The following is a 16,408-nucleotide window of genomic DNA, read 5'->3' as shown; positions in this document are numbered from 1 at the left end:
CGCTCGCTTGCCCACCGCTCACCTCCTGCTGTGCGGCCCGGTTCCTAACAAGCTGCGGCCCCGCGGCCCCGGGGCTTAGAGACCCCTGATGTAGAAGAATCCCAACGGGGGAGAAAACCTGGCAGTCTACGTTCATTAGCCTTAGTCTCCTTCGGAAAGTAATGTCAAAATTCTTAAACTGAATTCCAGACATAAAAATTAAGAATTATCTTGTTCTTCAGAGAGCAGCAAGCTCCTCTGGTTTACTTTTCTAAATTTTAAGTGTGTCTAAACATACACAAAAAAATATGCATCGACATCCTTGGAAGCACTGTGGGTTCACAGAAGTTAACACTGTTCATTTATACACTGAAAAAATAATCCCTGTGAGATGTGTTTTTTAAAACAACAACAACAACAAAAATGGGATGGAGCATAATGTCATAAACCACCAATAAGCTTACATTGTGAATACAAATTAAATCGGTTTAGTTGTCTTTATTATATGAATTAATTTTCCTATTCTATCCACACCGTGATCCATGTTTTCAAAATTATCAAAAAAAAATCATCTCATTACGTTTCTTATCCTAAGAAGCATATATGGTTAAAAAAGAAGGTAAAGAAACAAAGAAAATAACATTCTAAATTAGCTGGCTTGTGAAAGATTTAAACAATGTATTTGCTCTTGTAAGTTAAACATGCAAAAACAGATCACTGAGCAAGAAAAACAGAATTGTTATGAAAGTACAAGCTAAACATTGGAGATATTGACTTTTGCAAAAATGAAAAGATTTTTAAAACATGATGACAATGGGTAAAACACAATAATAAGATAATGGAGAATCTCTCCTTGGGTAATGTCATAGGTGTAAAAACTATTTTAGAAAGGTAAGCATATTGTATAATGTTCAAAAAAATCAAATGGAATCTTTATTTTTTATATGCAAGCTACGTAAGCTTAAACATGAAATAACTTGTAAGAAATACATGCTTAATTTTGTTTCTGCTTATATATTTTACATTAGAGTAGTCTGAAAAAAGAATTTTTCCTTTAGTAAAATCAGTCAACGTGAAAAATATAACATTCTTGAGTAAGGTTAGAAGTTCACATCATGTGAAGCTCAGCAAGATAGTAATACCCTTGTCAACTCACTGCCCTGCACAGCAAACAAACTTCTAATGTTACATCTTTGACAGCCTGGGGAGAGCAAAGGTCACTGGTATGCAAAAGCATTAAAACTGTTGCTTGAAAAGAATTTCATGTCACTAAAGATAAGAATTATTGCAGTGCTTTATAGCAATTGCATGAAAAGGTAGATCTCCTTATTGCATTCCTTTGAGGAAAACCTGATTTGTTCTTCCTTCCCTCAAAGGCAAAAATTTCGGAGATAGTTACTTTAAAAGGGTTTTGGAAAAACATAATTGTTTTAAGCCAAAACACTCATATTTGTGGAAAGAAGATTTGTATGTGTCCACCTTCTATACCTGCACAGAAATTTAAAAAAAAAGAAAACGACATGCTTTTGGCAGAAGCTTTATGATAATAACAAAACGTATGTACTTAAAACTGCCAGTGAACATTGTCCTCAAGGCTTTGCTCAGCCTTGGTGTTTATAGCTGCATCTAATGACTTGTTCCTCACTTCCCTTCTGAAAAAAGCAAACCCAAACCTTTTGCAGCAACCTGCTCCTGCTTTCCTGTCCAGGTCCGGAAATCAGGCCTCTGTTTCCTTTCTACATGCCACAGTAGGAAGGACTCGAGAAGCTTACTTCCTGAACACACACTGCTTGACCACCCTGCCCCTGACAGCTTGAAAGAGTGATGTATGGACATATCAGAGAGGGGAGGTGACCCCCAACTATAGCTCTTTGCAGAACATGGGATGATATGGCAGACCTTGCCCCAGCTGACATGTGGCTATGAAGAGGTGTAAAGTCCTGATAAGAAGGCAGTCCTTCTCTTCTTTCTGTGTAAAATAATTGCTGGTTTATCAAAACTAACCTCATGCTTGCACTACAGATAGGGTTTATCTCCTGCTATTTGGAAATAACAAGAAGCAAGAGAAGTTGCCTTTATCATGTGATTCCGTACACAGCACGTGCAATTATTTTTCCAGTCTTAGTCATAATTAGTACCTGGGGCCACGTGCCAAGTGGAAAGGGATAAGGGGAATATCCTTCCTAGCCTTCCAGTCCACCACTGTCCTTTTCCCATTTTTAAGCTGCTGTCACTGGACTCTGGCATTTCTTACCCAATTCATTTGCTTTCTGTGTTAATCATATGCAATGAAGATATGCATGGCCAACATTTAAACAGGCTGCAGATCAATTAGCGGTCTTAAGTTTATCTGATTTTTATCAAAGAAGACAGAGCTGTGGGTCGATTGTCAGAGCCTGTGTCAAGTTGACCTTTTCAGAGATGTCTACATTGCCAGTCCCCTGGGCAACTTGTTGTCCCCTGTTAGTCTCTGAATGGCAGAAGTCTGTTCTGCTCAAGCACAAAGTATACACAGATGTCTATATTACATTCTTATAGGTTTGACAGCAACTGCATGTTGTATCTATAAACTGTCCTTTAGCAGTGACACTTCCTCAATGATGATAAGCTAATTTATGCAACTAAATCTCCTTTGCGCAGAAATGAAAGCTAATTGAGTCGTTACAAAGTAATTCAGAAAGGAATACCTTGTATAAATTGGCTTACTTTATAAATCCTTCTCAAGTGGTTTTCATGCATCCTAAATGGGTCTAAGAAGCTTATCAGCCATAAGAGGTCCAGACCCAAGGAGACAACCTCGGGGAGCCGAGGACACATCTTTAGAGCAGTAAGAAAGTGACGAAAAGGAAAGTGAACAAAACCAACATAAGCTTTCCCAGAAAGCTGCACAACTCATTACCTGTGGTGTGGTGAACACTGTCCTGACTCATCTTCCTTTGCCCCTCCACTTTCACCGGAGCTCCATTCTCTTCCTCTTCTGTAAATAAACAACATAAATGGGACACTGAAGGCTTTCCTCAGGGAGAAAGACACAGTACTCACCCCATCTTAAGAGCAAAACTAAAAGTGTATAACACATAAATATTCCTTTTCAAAGAATGCAACCACTCAACATTCACATCCCCTTTTCAATAATCGAAAGCTGAACAAAGAAACCTCTAGCTATTTCCAAATAGCAACCTGACCAGTTGGCTTGATAAAATTTAAGGTATGTACTAACGTTTCACGTATTTTGTTTTAAATATTCACAGAAACTCATCTGGAATAATCTTAAATCCAGAAAAGCCCTAAAAATGCAGTAAGATGACACCCGGCATTATACGGATTGACCACATTATACTGTGGCATGAGTACCACAGATAAAATCATGGTCCCTGAAACAACAGCAGAGCAAAGAGAAAATGTGTGATATAAAATACAGTTAACCTAGAAGTCATTTACTGAGCATCAGATACTTCATGTTTTCTCAATTGATCATCACAGGAAGATACTAGAAGCATCCTCACCCTTCAAGGTAAGACCCCCCAAATTACACTGAGGAACTACTATGTGTCATACACTACAGCAGATGTTAAGACTTCATAGGTAAACCATTTTAAATCCTCATTTTACAGAGAAATAAACTGAGACTCAAAAAGATAAAGAAACTTCCAATGTTTGCTATTCAAACTTAGGTTTATGATGACAAAATCCATGTTCTTTATCCTGCATATGTTCATATATATCTTCATGTTATTTCTACACTCTCCCATCACACTCCTTTCCCAAGTTATAGGAAGAAAAATGATGAGATTAAATAAGAAGGGTTTTTAAACAGAGTCAATAGGCTAGTTAATCCTTTTACATCAAAGAAATACTTACTACATGACCACTTGCCCCACCTAAGGATTAATATACAATTTAGAAATATTTAAGGCAGGACATACGAACAAAATGGCATGTCAAGGAAAAACTGGGATCAAAAAGAATCGTAATTCCAAGAAAATCAAAAACTTTAAAGAAAAATATGCAAAAGAAACAAATACAGTCATTATGACTATTAAATAATTCAACTCATGAATCTTCATTGAGCATTAACTACCTGTAAGAGAGAGAGGTTCTACCAGAAAGGCAAGGGTAGTAGGAAGCTTCTGCCTTCAGGAAGTTACAGCCTAGAGGGGACAGAAGACAGAACCTAAAGGAAAGTGGGATAAGGGGCATAAAACCTGACCTGTGAGGTACAAGGTACTGAAGGAGTGCAGAGGAGAAACCACCCAACTGGGGCAATACCATAAAGGCTCTGAGGGATGGAGAGAATCTGAATAAGGAGAGATGGGAAGGAGGAAATTTCCAGACAAGGGAAGGCATGAACAAAAGAACAAGGCATGAGTATATTCATTTTGGCTAAAGAATGTGGTTCTCTTGGGACTTCCCTGGCGGTCCAGTGGTTAAAACTTCGCCTTCCAATGCAGGGGGTGCTGGTTCAATCCCTGGTCGGACAGCTAAGATCCCACATGCCTCACAGCCAAAAAATAGAAAAATACCAGAAGCAATATTGTAATGAATTCAATAAAGACTTTAAAAATGGTCCATTTTTATCAAAAAAATAATAATAATAAAGGCAGAGGCTGTTCTTGTAGAATAAGAGCAGGATGGGAGATAATGCTAGTCATTTGGGCAAATTGTTGAAAAGCCGTGAACATCCTGCTGTGGACTTCAGACTTTTACATGTTTGGTGAGGAACAAGAGTCCCCCCAAATTTCTGAGGCGAGAAAGGGCAGGACTGAAACTGCTTGAGGAATGGCTATCACATCCCATTGTCCCAGACAGCCTAGATGAGGGGTGTGGGGAGAGAAACGACTCCTAGTCTAGCTAAAGGGGAAGTCAGTCCTGAACTGAAGGGGCAGAGGAAATGGAACGGAGATGGTTATGAGGGGGAAAGGAACTAGAATAGACAAACTTTGCCTGACTGGATGTGGAGGGCTACGGGAAAAGAATGAGCAACCAAGGATGACTCAGGTTTTGATCTTAGTTAACTGAGAAATGGGAACATCATTACTAAAAAGAGAATAGCCAAGATGAGCTACTCAAGGGGTTGTGTTTCTGATATGGGACATTTAATATACTGGTGGGGCAACCCAGAGGAAATGTCCAGGGGCAACTGCAAAGCTTGGTAGACAGGTCAAGAATGCAGGTGTAAATTTAGAAGTCCCATGCAAATTTTAAAGTGGTGACTAATAAAAACTAGCATTTAAATCAAGCTTGAGAGTTACTGTACTTACAAGATAATTATAACTGTTTCAAATTTTTGTAACTCAATTCAAACAAAAGAATAAAAGCTCCAATATAAGGAACAGCTGGAAATCATTGGCACTTTATACACATTAAGCTAAACATAATATTGGCGATTTAATATAGTTCAGTCAAATAGTAAAGAATACATAGAAGACCTAATAAAAAGTCTAATACTAAATGCTGTCTCTTTTCTCTTCAACAATTATCTCACTTATGTTAAACCTCAAGGACTAGTTATCATAAATGGGTCAATAGGGTGTTTTCATACAGATTTTAAAGGTATTAGGGACATTTACCATCATTTAGTCCAAGCTACTCGTTTTACAAATCATTAATTTCTTTTGAGGTGAAGGAGAAAGCTTTCTTTACTTTTCATACTTTCTCTTTCCCCAGCACTCCCTCTCTTCCAATTTGGTCACAAATTCAATAGTAAGAAGTAAATTCAAAAATAGTTAAGGGCACTTGTCCTGAAGTCAAAAGCTTTAACCACATTAATACAGAAAGCACTATTCCTGGCTCTTAAGAAGACACTATGGGATTTACTCTCACCACCCAAAGTCAGTGTCAAGATATCATAAAAACTATTAATAATTACAAGAGGGGCTTCCCTGGTGGCACAGTGGTTGAGAGTCCGCCTGCCGATGCAGGGGACACGGGTTCGTGCCCCGGTCCGGGAAGATCCCACACGCCGCGGAGCAGCTGGGCCCGTGAGCCATGGCTGCTGGGCCTGCGCGTCCAGAGCCTGTGCTCCGCAACGGGAGACGCCACAACAGTGAGAGGCCCACGTACCACAAAAAAAATAATAATAATTACAAGAATTAAGTGGGAAAAACTCCATTCTTGGCAAAGTTGTCAATGAATTTAGAATTTATTACTAAGAATTTATTATTTTATTAAAATTTAAGTACCTATTATATGCACAATGTATTCTTAAACTTTCAGAATGATATTAAAAATATTTACTGTGAAGTATCCAAATTGAAATCCATGTGAGATGCTTAATAAGAAGTATTTTAGAGGATAATATGCTCATTAAAAACACTTCCTTTCTCCTTTGCAAACCTAGAACTTCTATCTTTAGGTCAAAGCCTTCTGTGTTTCAAATATCAATTTTTCTTAACAGTAAAACAACCCATTTTATCTTGGGCTAACAGTACAAACAGCTTCCATATAAAAGACAACAAAATCAAATCTGGTGTGTGCTTTTTTAATCTTAGGAAGAAAAGAACTCAACCTGAATCTTGAATAGACTCTGGTACAAGGGAGATGTTCAATAAATACTAAGTGAACAAACGGATTCCAAAATCATGAAAATAAATCCTACTACTACATTCATTTACTAACAGAGCAAACCTCTCCACATCATTCAAAAAATATATAAGGACAAGTGACCAAAATTCTAGGCAATAATCACCTTCACAATATATTAGAAACATACAGATGTTGTTTTATTTAGGTTTATTATTAAACATATTTTATTTGGGGGTTGAGGCATGATGTCATTATACGATACTAATTAATACCTCAAATAGTCAATATGTGTGGGTTAATATATTCCATTCAACATTTTAATAACAGTAAACAAAAACAGCTCAGCTATGCAATAAAATCCATCAAACCATACAGATGGTTATAAGGTTTTCATTATGTGGTTTCCATAGCAATCATATTGCAAATCTGGAAGCTTCTTGCAAACAAGCAGCTTGTATTTACATGCCTCTCAGCTGCAGCACAAAACTCTTCAACATGTGAAGTTATTATTCCATTCACACATTGTTAGGAGAATCACCGGGAGATTTTTTTTTTTTTGATCATAACAAGATGAAAATAACAATAAAGTGAACTAATTGCAGAAGATAACTCAAGCATAGTTATACATTTACTAAACTAACCAATGAGTATTAAAAATGTTCTTATAGTCATTGAAAGGTTTTTAACATTAAACCCTGTCAAAAATATGAGACCTCCAGGAACAACCAGACCCTAGAGAATCTAAAAGCTTGAATTCTACTTTCACTCTTTTTTGGATACATATTAAGCCTTTTTGCTGAGTTGAGCAAAGAGAAAAAGAATAGCAGAAAATTGAGTCTTCCCAGATTTTTTTAGAATGACTACCATTTGAGGAAATGCTTCCTGTGGGAAAAGTCAAGACCTTTCTTTTTCGCTGCTAGATTAATCAATTTAATTTACAAATTGATCCAGTTCCATAACAGATGGATTATTACCCTAATAAGGATCAAAGATCTGTCTAGCTATGCAGTTTTTACAAAATGGCTATTTCTGACTTACTAACATTCTTTTTTAAGGATAAATAACCGAAAAAACAAAAGTGATAAGCAACTGACATGTGCAGCTGACATTGCTTGGAAAAGGCTAAAGACAATTTGTTAGCACCAAAACAGGATGTGTGATGTTCACATCATGGCTGAGGACTGATATTATCATGTCTTCCAGGGAGAAGAGGACGACAACACAAGAAAATCCTTGACTCACACGATGATTACCTTTCTCACTAAACATCTTCAGAAAACAGCTCTCCTGAATTACAATGTAATTTTAAAAAGAATAAAACACAGAATCAAAAGTTATACTCTGAAATAAATCTTGGGTTTAGATCTCTACCTGCCCAGGCTTCATCTGATTATGAGACTATATATTTATCTCAAGAAACGTTAATATGTGTTGCTTCAATGTTCACACTATATGCATTTATATCCATTATGTAACTAAATCCTCATTAACAATTCTATGAGGTAATAATAGGAACTCTTTTTTCCTCTTTATGGATGCAAAAGTGACATTTACAGAGCTTGAATAATTTGTCCAAGTTCACACAGCCAGTTAGAACAAGAGCTGGGATTTAAACTTTCACAGCTTTCACTGAAGCCCCAGCTCTAAGCCATGGTGCCATTTCCTTGATTTTCGGTTTATAGATACAGTTTTTGCTAAAATTTCTCGTGAATATTGGCTGTTTGTGGACTTGGAAAACATTTTCACATAAGTGGGTAGGTTCTATCCTACCATAGCACTGTATTTGAGGTACATCTTAGGTTAAGCAATCCTTTCAGCGACGATTTAGAAACAGAATTTCACGTCTGGCTGTCCCAAACGTGCATCTTCTCCTTTCTCTTCTCCATCCTCCTTCCCCACCTTTAATGTTCTACACATTCAACTGCCCCTAAAGCCAGCACACAGTATTTGATAGTTTGTAAAGGTCTCTAATGCAACTCATAATTGAAAACGGATTTATTTCTGAGGCCAGTCAGCTTTACCTTCTCACTTTATTTCAATAAGGAAAACACAGCTAAATGGAGATGGTAAAGAGGAGCCTTTCTACACACAAAGATCTGAAAGAGGTTCACCTACATTTCAGAACAACAGGCTCTCCTGCACATTTCATCAAGGGTTCAGGCTCCAGGGAGTTGCAAGCAAGATGCCCCTGAGTAGGAGGAGATGGAACAGATGGGATGGGGAACTGAAGACACCTCCAGCTAGTCCTAGCAGTAAGATGAAAAAGAGGCAGAAACACAGGGAGGATTTATACAAATGGAACCTCACCTCCTCTTCTCTCTCAACACCTGGGGCAAGCTCTGAAGCTGGTGGAAGGGTTAGAGAAGTGGAAGAGTAAAGTCGAAGGGATATGGGTGAGGGAATTCAAAATTATGACAATGAAGACAAGTGAGCTCCTTAAGGGCCTATAAATCCTGGACTACTGGGAACTTAAAATACGGCACTTCTAAAGGTTTCTTCTATCTATTTAATAGCCTGACATATAGTTTATAGCAATAAAAGATATATTTTTATAAAGATATAAGCATGTGCCTTTTAGTATTATGCTAACTTCAAAATGAAAAGAAAGATAAAGATGCCTGAAATGGCAGTCATGTTTACTCTCCTGGAAATTAGGCAAACTGAGTCCTACTGTTAAAGGTCTAGTTACTCATGCAACCTCGACACTGTTTCTAATTCTGTGTCTTCTCTGTAAAGCAGAAAGAATAACGTCTATCCCATAGCACTTTGAACAGGATTTGGAGAGGACAATGAGATAATCAGATTTCTCAAGGGGGAAAAAAAAAGCACAATTAGCATGCAGTATCAAGTTCACTACCTGAGGAGCTGGGTGTTTTGCAACAACTTATTAATTAAGCAACCGAGAAGGTTAATGTGATATAAAAGGCAATAAAATAAGCAATAGTTGTACAATCATAGAAGCTAATTTTCAACCTGGACATTCTATTCTTATAGGGTTTAATACGAAAAGGTTATCACTGCTAAAATAAATGCCTTTAGAGCACAGTGAATTTCTGTACTATAATATTAAAATTCATAATTTATACACAAACATGAAAATGCAAAAATAATGATTGTTCACAGACATTAAACTTGTTAACATCATGGTTGGGATGTTGGGAAAAAACTCAAATTCAAGCAAGGATCTCATTTGACAGAATTGGGAGAAATCTTAGAAGGGAAAGACACCTTAGCTATCATCCAGTTCAACTTCCTTCTTTCATTAAAGGGGAACTGAACTGGGGTGTTGGATGACTGGACCAAGGTCATGGCACTTCCACCCTGCTCTTCTCTCCCCGCACTGCCTTCTATGCAACACGCACTGCAGACATTCCTGCTGCTCTAGATGTACTTCTCTATTAAGTAGCAGGAGCAGTCTTACATACACTTGTTCATCTACAGGCAACGATGGCAGGCAAAGAAAGCACATAGGTTAAAAATAAGGTTTTACTAGGCCAGATTCCATCAGTCAGAAGTAACTGTGAGTCTGCAAATGATCCCACTCCTATAGAATACTAGACATGGGGAAATTATGAAATGCGACTCCACCTTGTCCCAGTGCATTCTAGTCGGTGTATGCTATAATATGACATTCTTCTAACTATTTCACAAAGCTCAAATTCTCAGCTTTTTAATTAAAGTGTATAATAAATTCTGTAATATTAAAATTTACATCCAAATTAAATTATTTCTCAGTTATAGTAACCTCTACCTGGCTCTGGATTTCTGGTACAATTATACTTTGCTACATGTAAGTTCTTTTTTTAATTTAAATTGAACTTTTTTCTTATTATTCTTGTTACAAAAGCAGTATCTGTTCATTGCTAGAAGCCAGAAAATAGAGATAAGCAAAAAAAGAAAAAATATTTTCAGTCACAGAAGACCTATCCATAAACAGTATTAACATCTCCTTCTAGACAACCCTTATTCAGTTACTGGTTTTTCTTTATTCTCATTTTTAATAATAATATCTCAAATGTATATGTATTTCATTATAAACTGTTTTGAATCCATCCCATTTTTAGAAAGTAAAATATTTCATCTTAACTTAGATTTTAGTTTAAGTTTCATTCTGTAAAAAATACTATCTAATATACATAAGTTGGTGATAAGATCATTTAATTGTAACATGGCTGTTTTATAAGGAACTGTCTACCATAGCCTTAGGAAAAAGGCAGATCTACGAATGCAGAGCTCATTTGTTACAGGCTTTGACTCTGTTTCTGATGCCTGCTTATGCAAATACACTCAACCTCTTCATGTGCAGTGCACCTGAACCTTATTTTCAAGAGTCCAAGAAAGAAAAATCACAGGTCCCTCTAAGAGGAACCATCACCCATTTGACTTATTGGTTCTATAATCCCTTATACCAGCAGTGGTTTCCAAGACCCTTTTGGGGCATAGAGGGTCTATGAAGTCAAAACTATTTTCATAATAAAATTAAGATATTTGCCTTTTTCATTGTGTTAACATTTGCACTGATGCTGCAGAGCAATGACGGGTAAACTGCTGACACTTCAACGTAAACTAACACAGTGGCACCAGACTGTCACTGTATTCTTCACTGCCCTGCAGTAGCATTAACAACAAACAAGCCGGTTTTACCTAAGAGTGTCCTCGATGACAAATTATTATTTTCATTTAATCAATCTTGAATACCTGTCTCTTTAATATGCTGTGAGACAAAATCAGAAGGATGTATAAGGCATAGCCGCCGCAGCTCCAGGTGTGTGGGAGATTGAGTGGTAAACTGAACGAGCTGCTTTTTTCATGGAACACCATTTTTACTTGAAAGAATGACTGACAGGCTATGGTTACTCAGACTTAAGAATCTGGCAGACATTTTCTCAAAAATGAATTAAGTGAACTTGTTATTTTAACAAAAACAACTGACATTTATTGCCCATGATAAAATTTGACCTTTCAAGCAAAAATTAGAATTTTAGAAACTTACATCTTAGGATATAAGCTTGATAACTCTTCAGCATTTAAGGACTTTTCTAATGAGATCAGTGGTGATATTGAATGTGATGTTTTAATTGTACCATAACTGTGTCAATATTTAGAAGTTCTGCATAATGTAACGAACCCATATTTTCCAACTGACCAATGCATGATGTTACAAAAGCACGCATGGGTAAAACATCCATTCAAAGTACAAGACGGTCTCCTGAATTTTGCTGTAATACTGTGTGGAAAGTTCACTGATATGGTTTTGGACTCCACATTGCAACTAGCCTTTAACGAACACTTGTCAAGTTTGGGTACAGTATCAAAGAAGAATACCCACCATTACCTGCAAGGTTTATTAAAATACTTCCTTTTCCTATTAGTACATATCTGTATGAGGCTGGATTTTCTTCACATGCTGACTGTACTTAAATTAAACAACATATAACAACAGAGTAAAGGCAGAAGCAGATATGAGAGTCTAAATGTCTCCTATTAAGATACACATTCAAGAGATCTGCCACTCCTCACTCATATTTTGGGAAAATATATCTATTTTTCCAAAAACAATGTTATTTATGTTCACATGTAGTGGGCTTATCATTATGACTTTTAAATTAATTAATATTTTTAATATTTCTCAGTTTTAATTTCTAACACACTAAATATTAAGAGGCATAACCCACATAAACAAAAGAGTCCTCAATAATTGGGAGTCCTCAATAATTCTTAAGACTGAAAAGGCCTCCTGATTGCAGAGGGCCTGGGTTCGATCTCTGGTCAGGGAACTAAGATGCCACAGGCCATGCGGGAGAGCCAAGAAACAAAAAAACCCACCACCACAACAAACAAACAAAAAACCCAGACAAACAGAAAAGACCTCCTGGGATTAAAAAGTGTGAGAATTGCTGCCCTGCACTTTCTAGGGTAGTTTTTTGTTTTTTTTGTGTGTGTGGTACGCGGGCCTCTCACTGCTGTTGCCTCTCCCGTTGCAGAGCACAGGCCCCGCAGCCATGGCTCACGGGCCTAGCCGCTCCGCTGCATGTGGGATCTTCCTGAACTGGGGCACGAACCCGTGTCCCCTGCATCGGCAGGCGGACTCTCAACCACTGTGCCACCAGGGAAGCCCTCTAGGGTAGTTTTAATTAAAAATCTAAATATTGTTGATCCACAACATGAAAAACCTGTTATCTTGCTAACCCAGAGCACTGCTTGCTAATTCTTTTATACTCCCAAAGCACACAATCTAAGGATTGAATCAAATTACTGTTGACTCAAATTGAGCTGTTGACCAAAATCCCGTGTTCTTCCCATTTTCTGTGGGGCAAAGTCTTTCCTTTCTCATACTTGGGCAGCTAGATTTTTGGGGCAAGTGTGATATTCTATCATACTTCATCCTGTTAGATTTGATCCACGATTTTGGTCTATTGAGAGCATAGCCTGTATATATCTACCCAAGGCATTCATGAACATGGCAGTATGACAATTCTGAGAACTAAGCCCTAAGGTGATCACAAAATCAATTGGTCAACACCCTTTGGGCACTGCTGTAGAGTCAGTTATCTAATGGTCTTTATATCCATAAATATTTCATAAGAATTCTGGCCAAATGCCTCACTGAAGGTATTGTCTTTGTTATATGTCTGTCATTTCCTTGAAGCCATGTTGGGTTTTACTCTAGAATCATTATTTCATCTTCTTTATGGCATAAAAGGCTCTCTTGGACACCTTATTTTAGTAGCTTCTCTGGAGTCCACTTCAGAGTCTTATCTGGGTCAGAAGACAAATTAAATTCTACTCATCCTGAAGACAGGGCTCAAATGTCCCCCAACTTAGGATGCTTTTCCCAAATCCCTCCAGGCAGCTGGCCACTCCCCGCTTTCTGTTCTCACAGCCTTAGTTAGTACACAGTATTATAAATATTTGTCTACTACTCTACTTGCCTCCAAGTGTGAACTCCCCAAGGGCATATTTACATTACAGCAGCCTAACATGGGGGGGCGGGCTAGAACAAAAAGCTGTTTTCCATGAAAATTTGTTGAATAAAAACTAAACAGATTTCGGTTAGCTGGGTATTCTATTAGAATCTCTTTGCCCATGCTGGGCTTCTGTTATCTCTTACCAATCTTATCAGTTGAAGGATAATTCTTGACAGAAGGGAGCAAATAAAATAAAAACTAAATTGTTTTCTTTGAATTACTGCCCCTAATAATTTCAAAAACAAACAAAACCAGAGAGCAATTATATACCTTTTGTTGTCTTTAGCATAATTTATAAATTTCAGCTATTTTCATATTTTCTTTGGTTATTTGGCCATTTCAATGGCTAATATATGTCTCTTTAAAAGTTACATTCATTGGATAGATTCTAGCACAATGATATGTTTTAGTTTCTCTCCCTTTTTCTTCCCATTGACATCCTGTGATATTAAATGGCATTTTAAAACACTTGTCTTTAACACCATACATTGTGCCTATTCTTTCTCTGAGTTTTCTGAAATCTGCCTTCCTAAAGTCTAGGCAAACATCTCTGGCGGAGGCCGGTTTTTTCCTCACTGGCTATGATGGATTCTAAGATGACAACTGCTTTTGTCTAATTTTTTTCCACAATTAAATCTGGGTATAGCAGCAGTTTCCCTATTTATTTCCTATGTCCTTCAGTCTCACTCATTTTTTAATATGCTACTTCCACACTTAAACTATATCAAATAGTAGAAAGAAAAAGAGGCAATGGTAATGACTGTTTATTGCTTTTCTGCCCTCTCCACATTCTCAGGGTCAGTTACTCTTAGTTGAATATTCCTTGTTGCTAAATACCAAAAAAACCCCTAACTATCCTGATCCCTGGCTCTGTGTGTCCCAGACATAAGGAGCTGAGAGGGTGGGAAGAGAGTCACTCTCAATCCCCCCGTCCTTTGTCTTCAAATATCACTTGCCTTTTAAACTTCTAAATATAGGCATACTTCCCTAAATAATACTAAATAATAATATAATTAATAAAATCAATCATAATGGAATCAGAAATTAATCCCATATTAATCCCAAAAGATACAATGGAACTACAGAAATGCAAATAAAATTCATATTCCTGAAGTTCACATTATCCTCTTTCACCAGCTGTATAAACTTAGACAAGCTAATTAAACTCTCTGAGCCTCAATTTTCAATCTGGAAAACAGAAATACAAAATTTACTTTAGATAATTATTGTGAGAATGAAAAAGTTGAATGTCCAGTGCACAGAAGATTTTTAACAACAGTGATTATCATGATAATCTAAGAATGTACTGTGTGCCAAGCACCATGCTAGCCATGACACTATACAGTGAAATCTTACTCAATCCTCAAAACCCTATGAGGAAGGTATTGCTGTTACTCCCATTTTCAGATGAAGAAACACAGGCATAGAAACATTTAAGTAACTTGCTCAGCATAACACAGCTATAAGAAGTAGTGTCAGCATTTGAATCCAGGCAGTCTTCCTCCAGAGCCCAAGTTCAGAAGCACTACACTTTTTTTTTTTTTTTTTTTTTTGCTGTACGCGGGCCTCTCACTGTTGTGGTCTCTCCCGCTGCGGAGCACAGGCTCCGGACGCGCAGGCTCAGCGGCCATGGCTCACGGGCCCAGCCGCTCCGCGGCATGTGGGATCTTCCCAGACTGGGGCACGAACCTGTGTCCCCCGCATTGGCAGGCGGACTCTCAACCACTGCGCCACCAGGGAAGCCCGCACTACACTTTTTCTTCTCATTCTATGTAAGACTTTGCATAGATCACTTATTTGTTAATTAAACAGCACTTTAACATATTGCCATAACATTCAACTTATGAGAAAGTTAATATTCATGATGTCATATAGACATATATTCTTACTTTTAACACTCTTCAATGACAAAATAACTTGGCTAACTCTGACAGTCTAAAAAAAAAAAAATAGTTCCCTTGAAAAATAGTGTACACTGCTGAAAAAGAGAAGAGTCATGTTTGTAATGGCCACAGAAAGTGAAAAGCTTGGCTTTTGCCCCCTCCATCTTTCTTTCAGTTGGAAGGCAGCTTGCAAATGGAAAAATCATCTCCCATCACCTCCCTCTCAGAGACTGAATATGATGAGAAAACAGAATAAGGCCAAGCCCTGAAGCAAGCAGAGCTGAGAGCAGCTTCTGTCCTAGCCAGGAGCCCAAGAAGATTGATTAATCCTGAATAAAACAGCTATAGCTCTTTACTAGATCTGACTGCGATAAGACATGAAAAATGCAGCAAATTAAAAACACTTTACATAGTATAAAAGAATGGCATTCTCAAAATACAAATGTCCGTGTACCTATGAGGGACTATACATAGACTTTCAGAATTATGTTTTTAAAAGCATTTTCAATTCTAAGGTGGGAGGTATTTTTTTGACACACAAATTTATGATAAAATATGTTACAGGGCCTAGAAAATGAGAGATCTTCTAAAACTAGAATATTTCTATAGAGAGGAGTCGCCAAAAGAAGCAAGGTAGAACCTGTAGGGGAAAGAAGGGGAGGTTAGGCACACAAAGTTCATCTGATGGAGCTCTCGATGTTCATTCCTGCCAAACAGTACTTGATGTTCTTCAAAGTACATAAGAATAAAAATTTGAGCTTAAAAAAACAACACACTTGCTCTGTTTTGGGCCCCTAACAGTATGGATGAACTCTCATTTGCAAAGTGTCTCTTATTGAGATTGCAAACATAAGGCCAACATAAACGAAATGTCTGCTCTTGTGTATAAGAGCCAGGGTATTTTCAATGTACATGGTGGACAAACCAGATCTTACTTTTTTAAGGTCTCACGCAACAGCGTCCCAGGGTAGCAGATGGAATAACCTTATCCATTCTGGAAAGACAAATCCCTGTCACCTTAGGAGCCTAGAGTCCAGGCAGTGTCTGACTCCA

The 16,408-nt window shown here is 37.5% G+C and overlaps 1 protein-coding gene across 1 annotated transcript in view; it reads right to left on the bottom strand.

The window, feature by feature from the left end:
* Nucleotides 1-16,408, bottom strand: part of SKAP2 (src kinase associated phosphoprotein 2) — a 153,212-nt gene that overhangs the window by 17,375 nt on the left and 119,429 nt on the right. Inside the window, exon 10 of the mRNA XM_082662201.1 lies at nucleotides 2,879-2,956. Within this exon, the coding sequence (XP_082518327.1) occupies nucleotides 2,879-2,956 (78 nt within the window). The remainder of the gene's footprint in view (nucleotides 1-2,878; nucleotides 2,957-16,408) is intronic.

This window comes from Grampus griseus (genome assembly GCF_964374135.1).
Source record: "Grampus griseus genome assembly, chromosome: 9".
Classification (NCBI taxonomy): domain Eukaryota; kingdom Metazoa; phylum Chordata; class Mammalia; order Artiodactyla; family Delphinidae; genus Grampus; species Grampus griseus.
The sequence above is the reverse complement of the archived record's forward strand: the minus strand, read 5'-3'. Positions and strand labels throughout refer to the sequence as shown.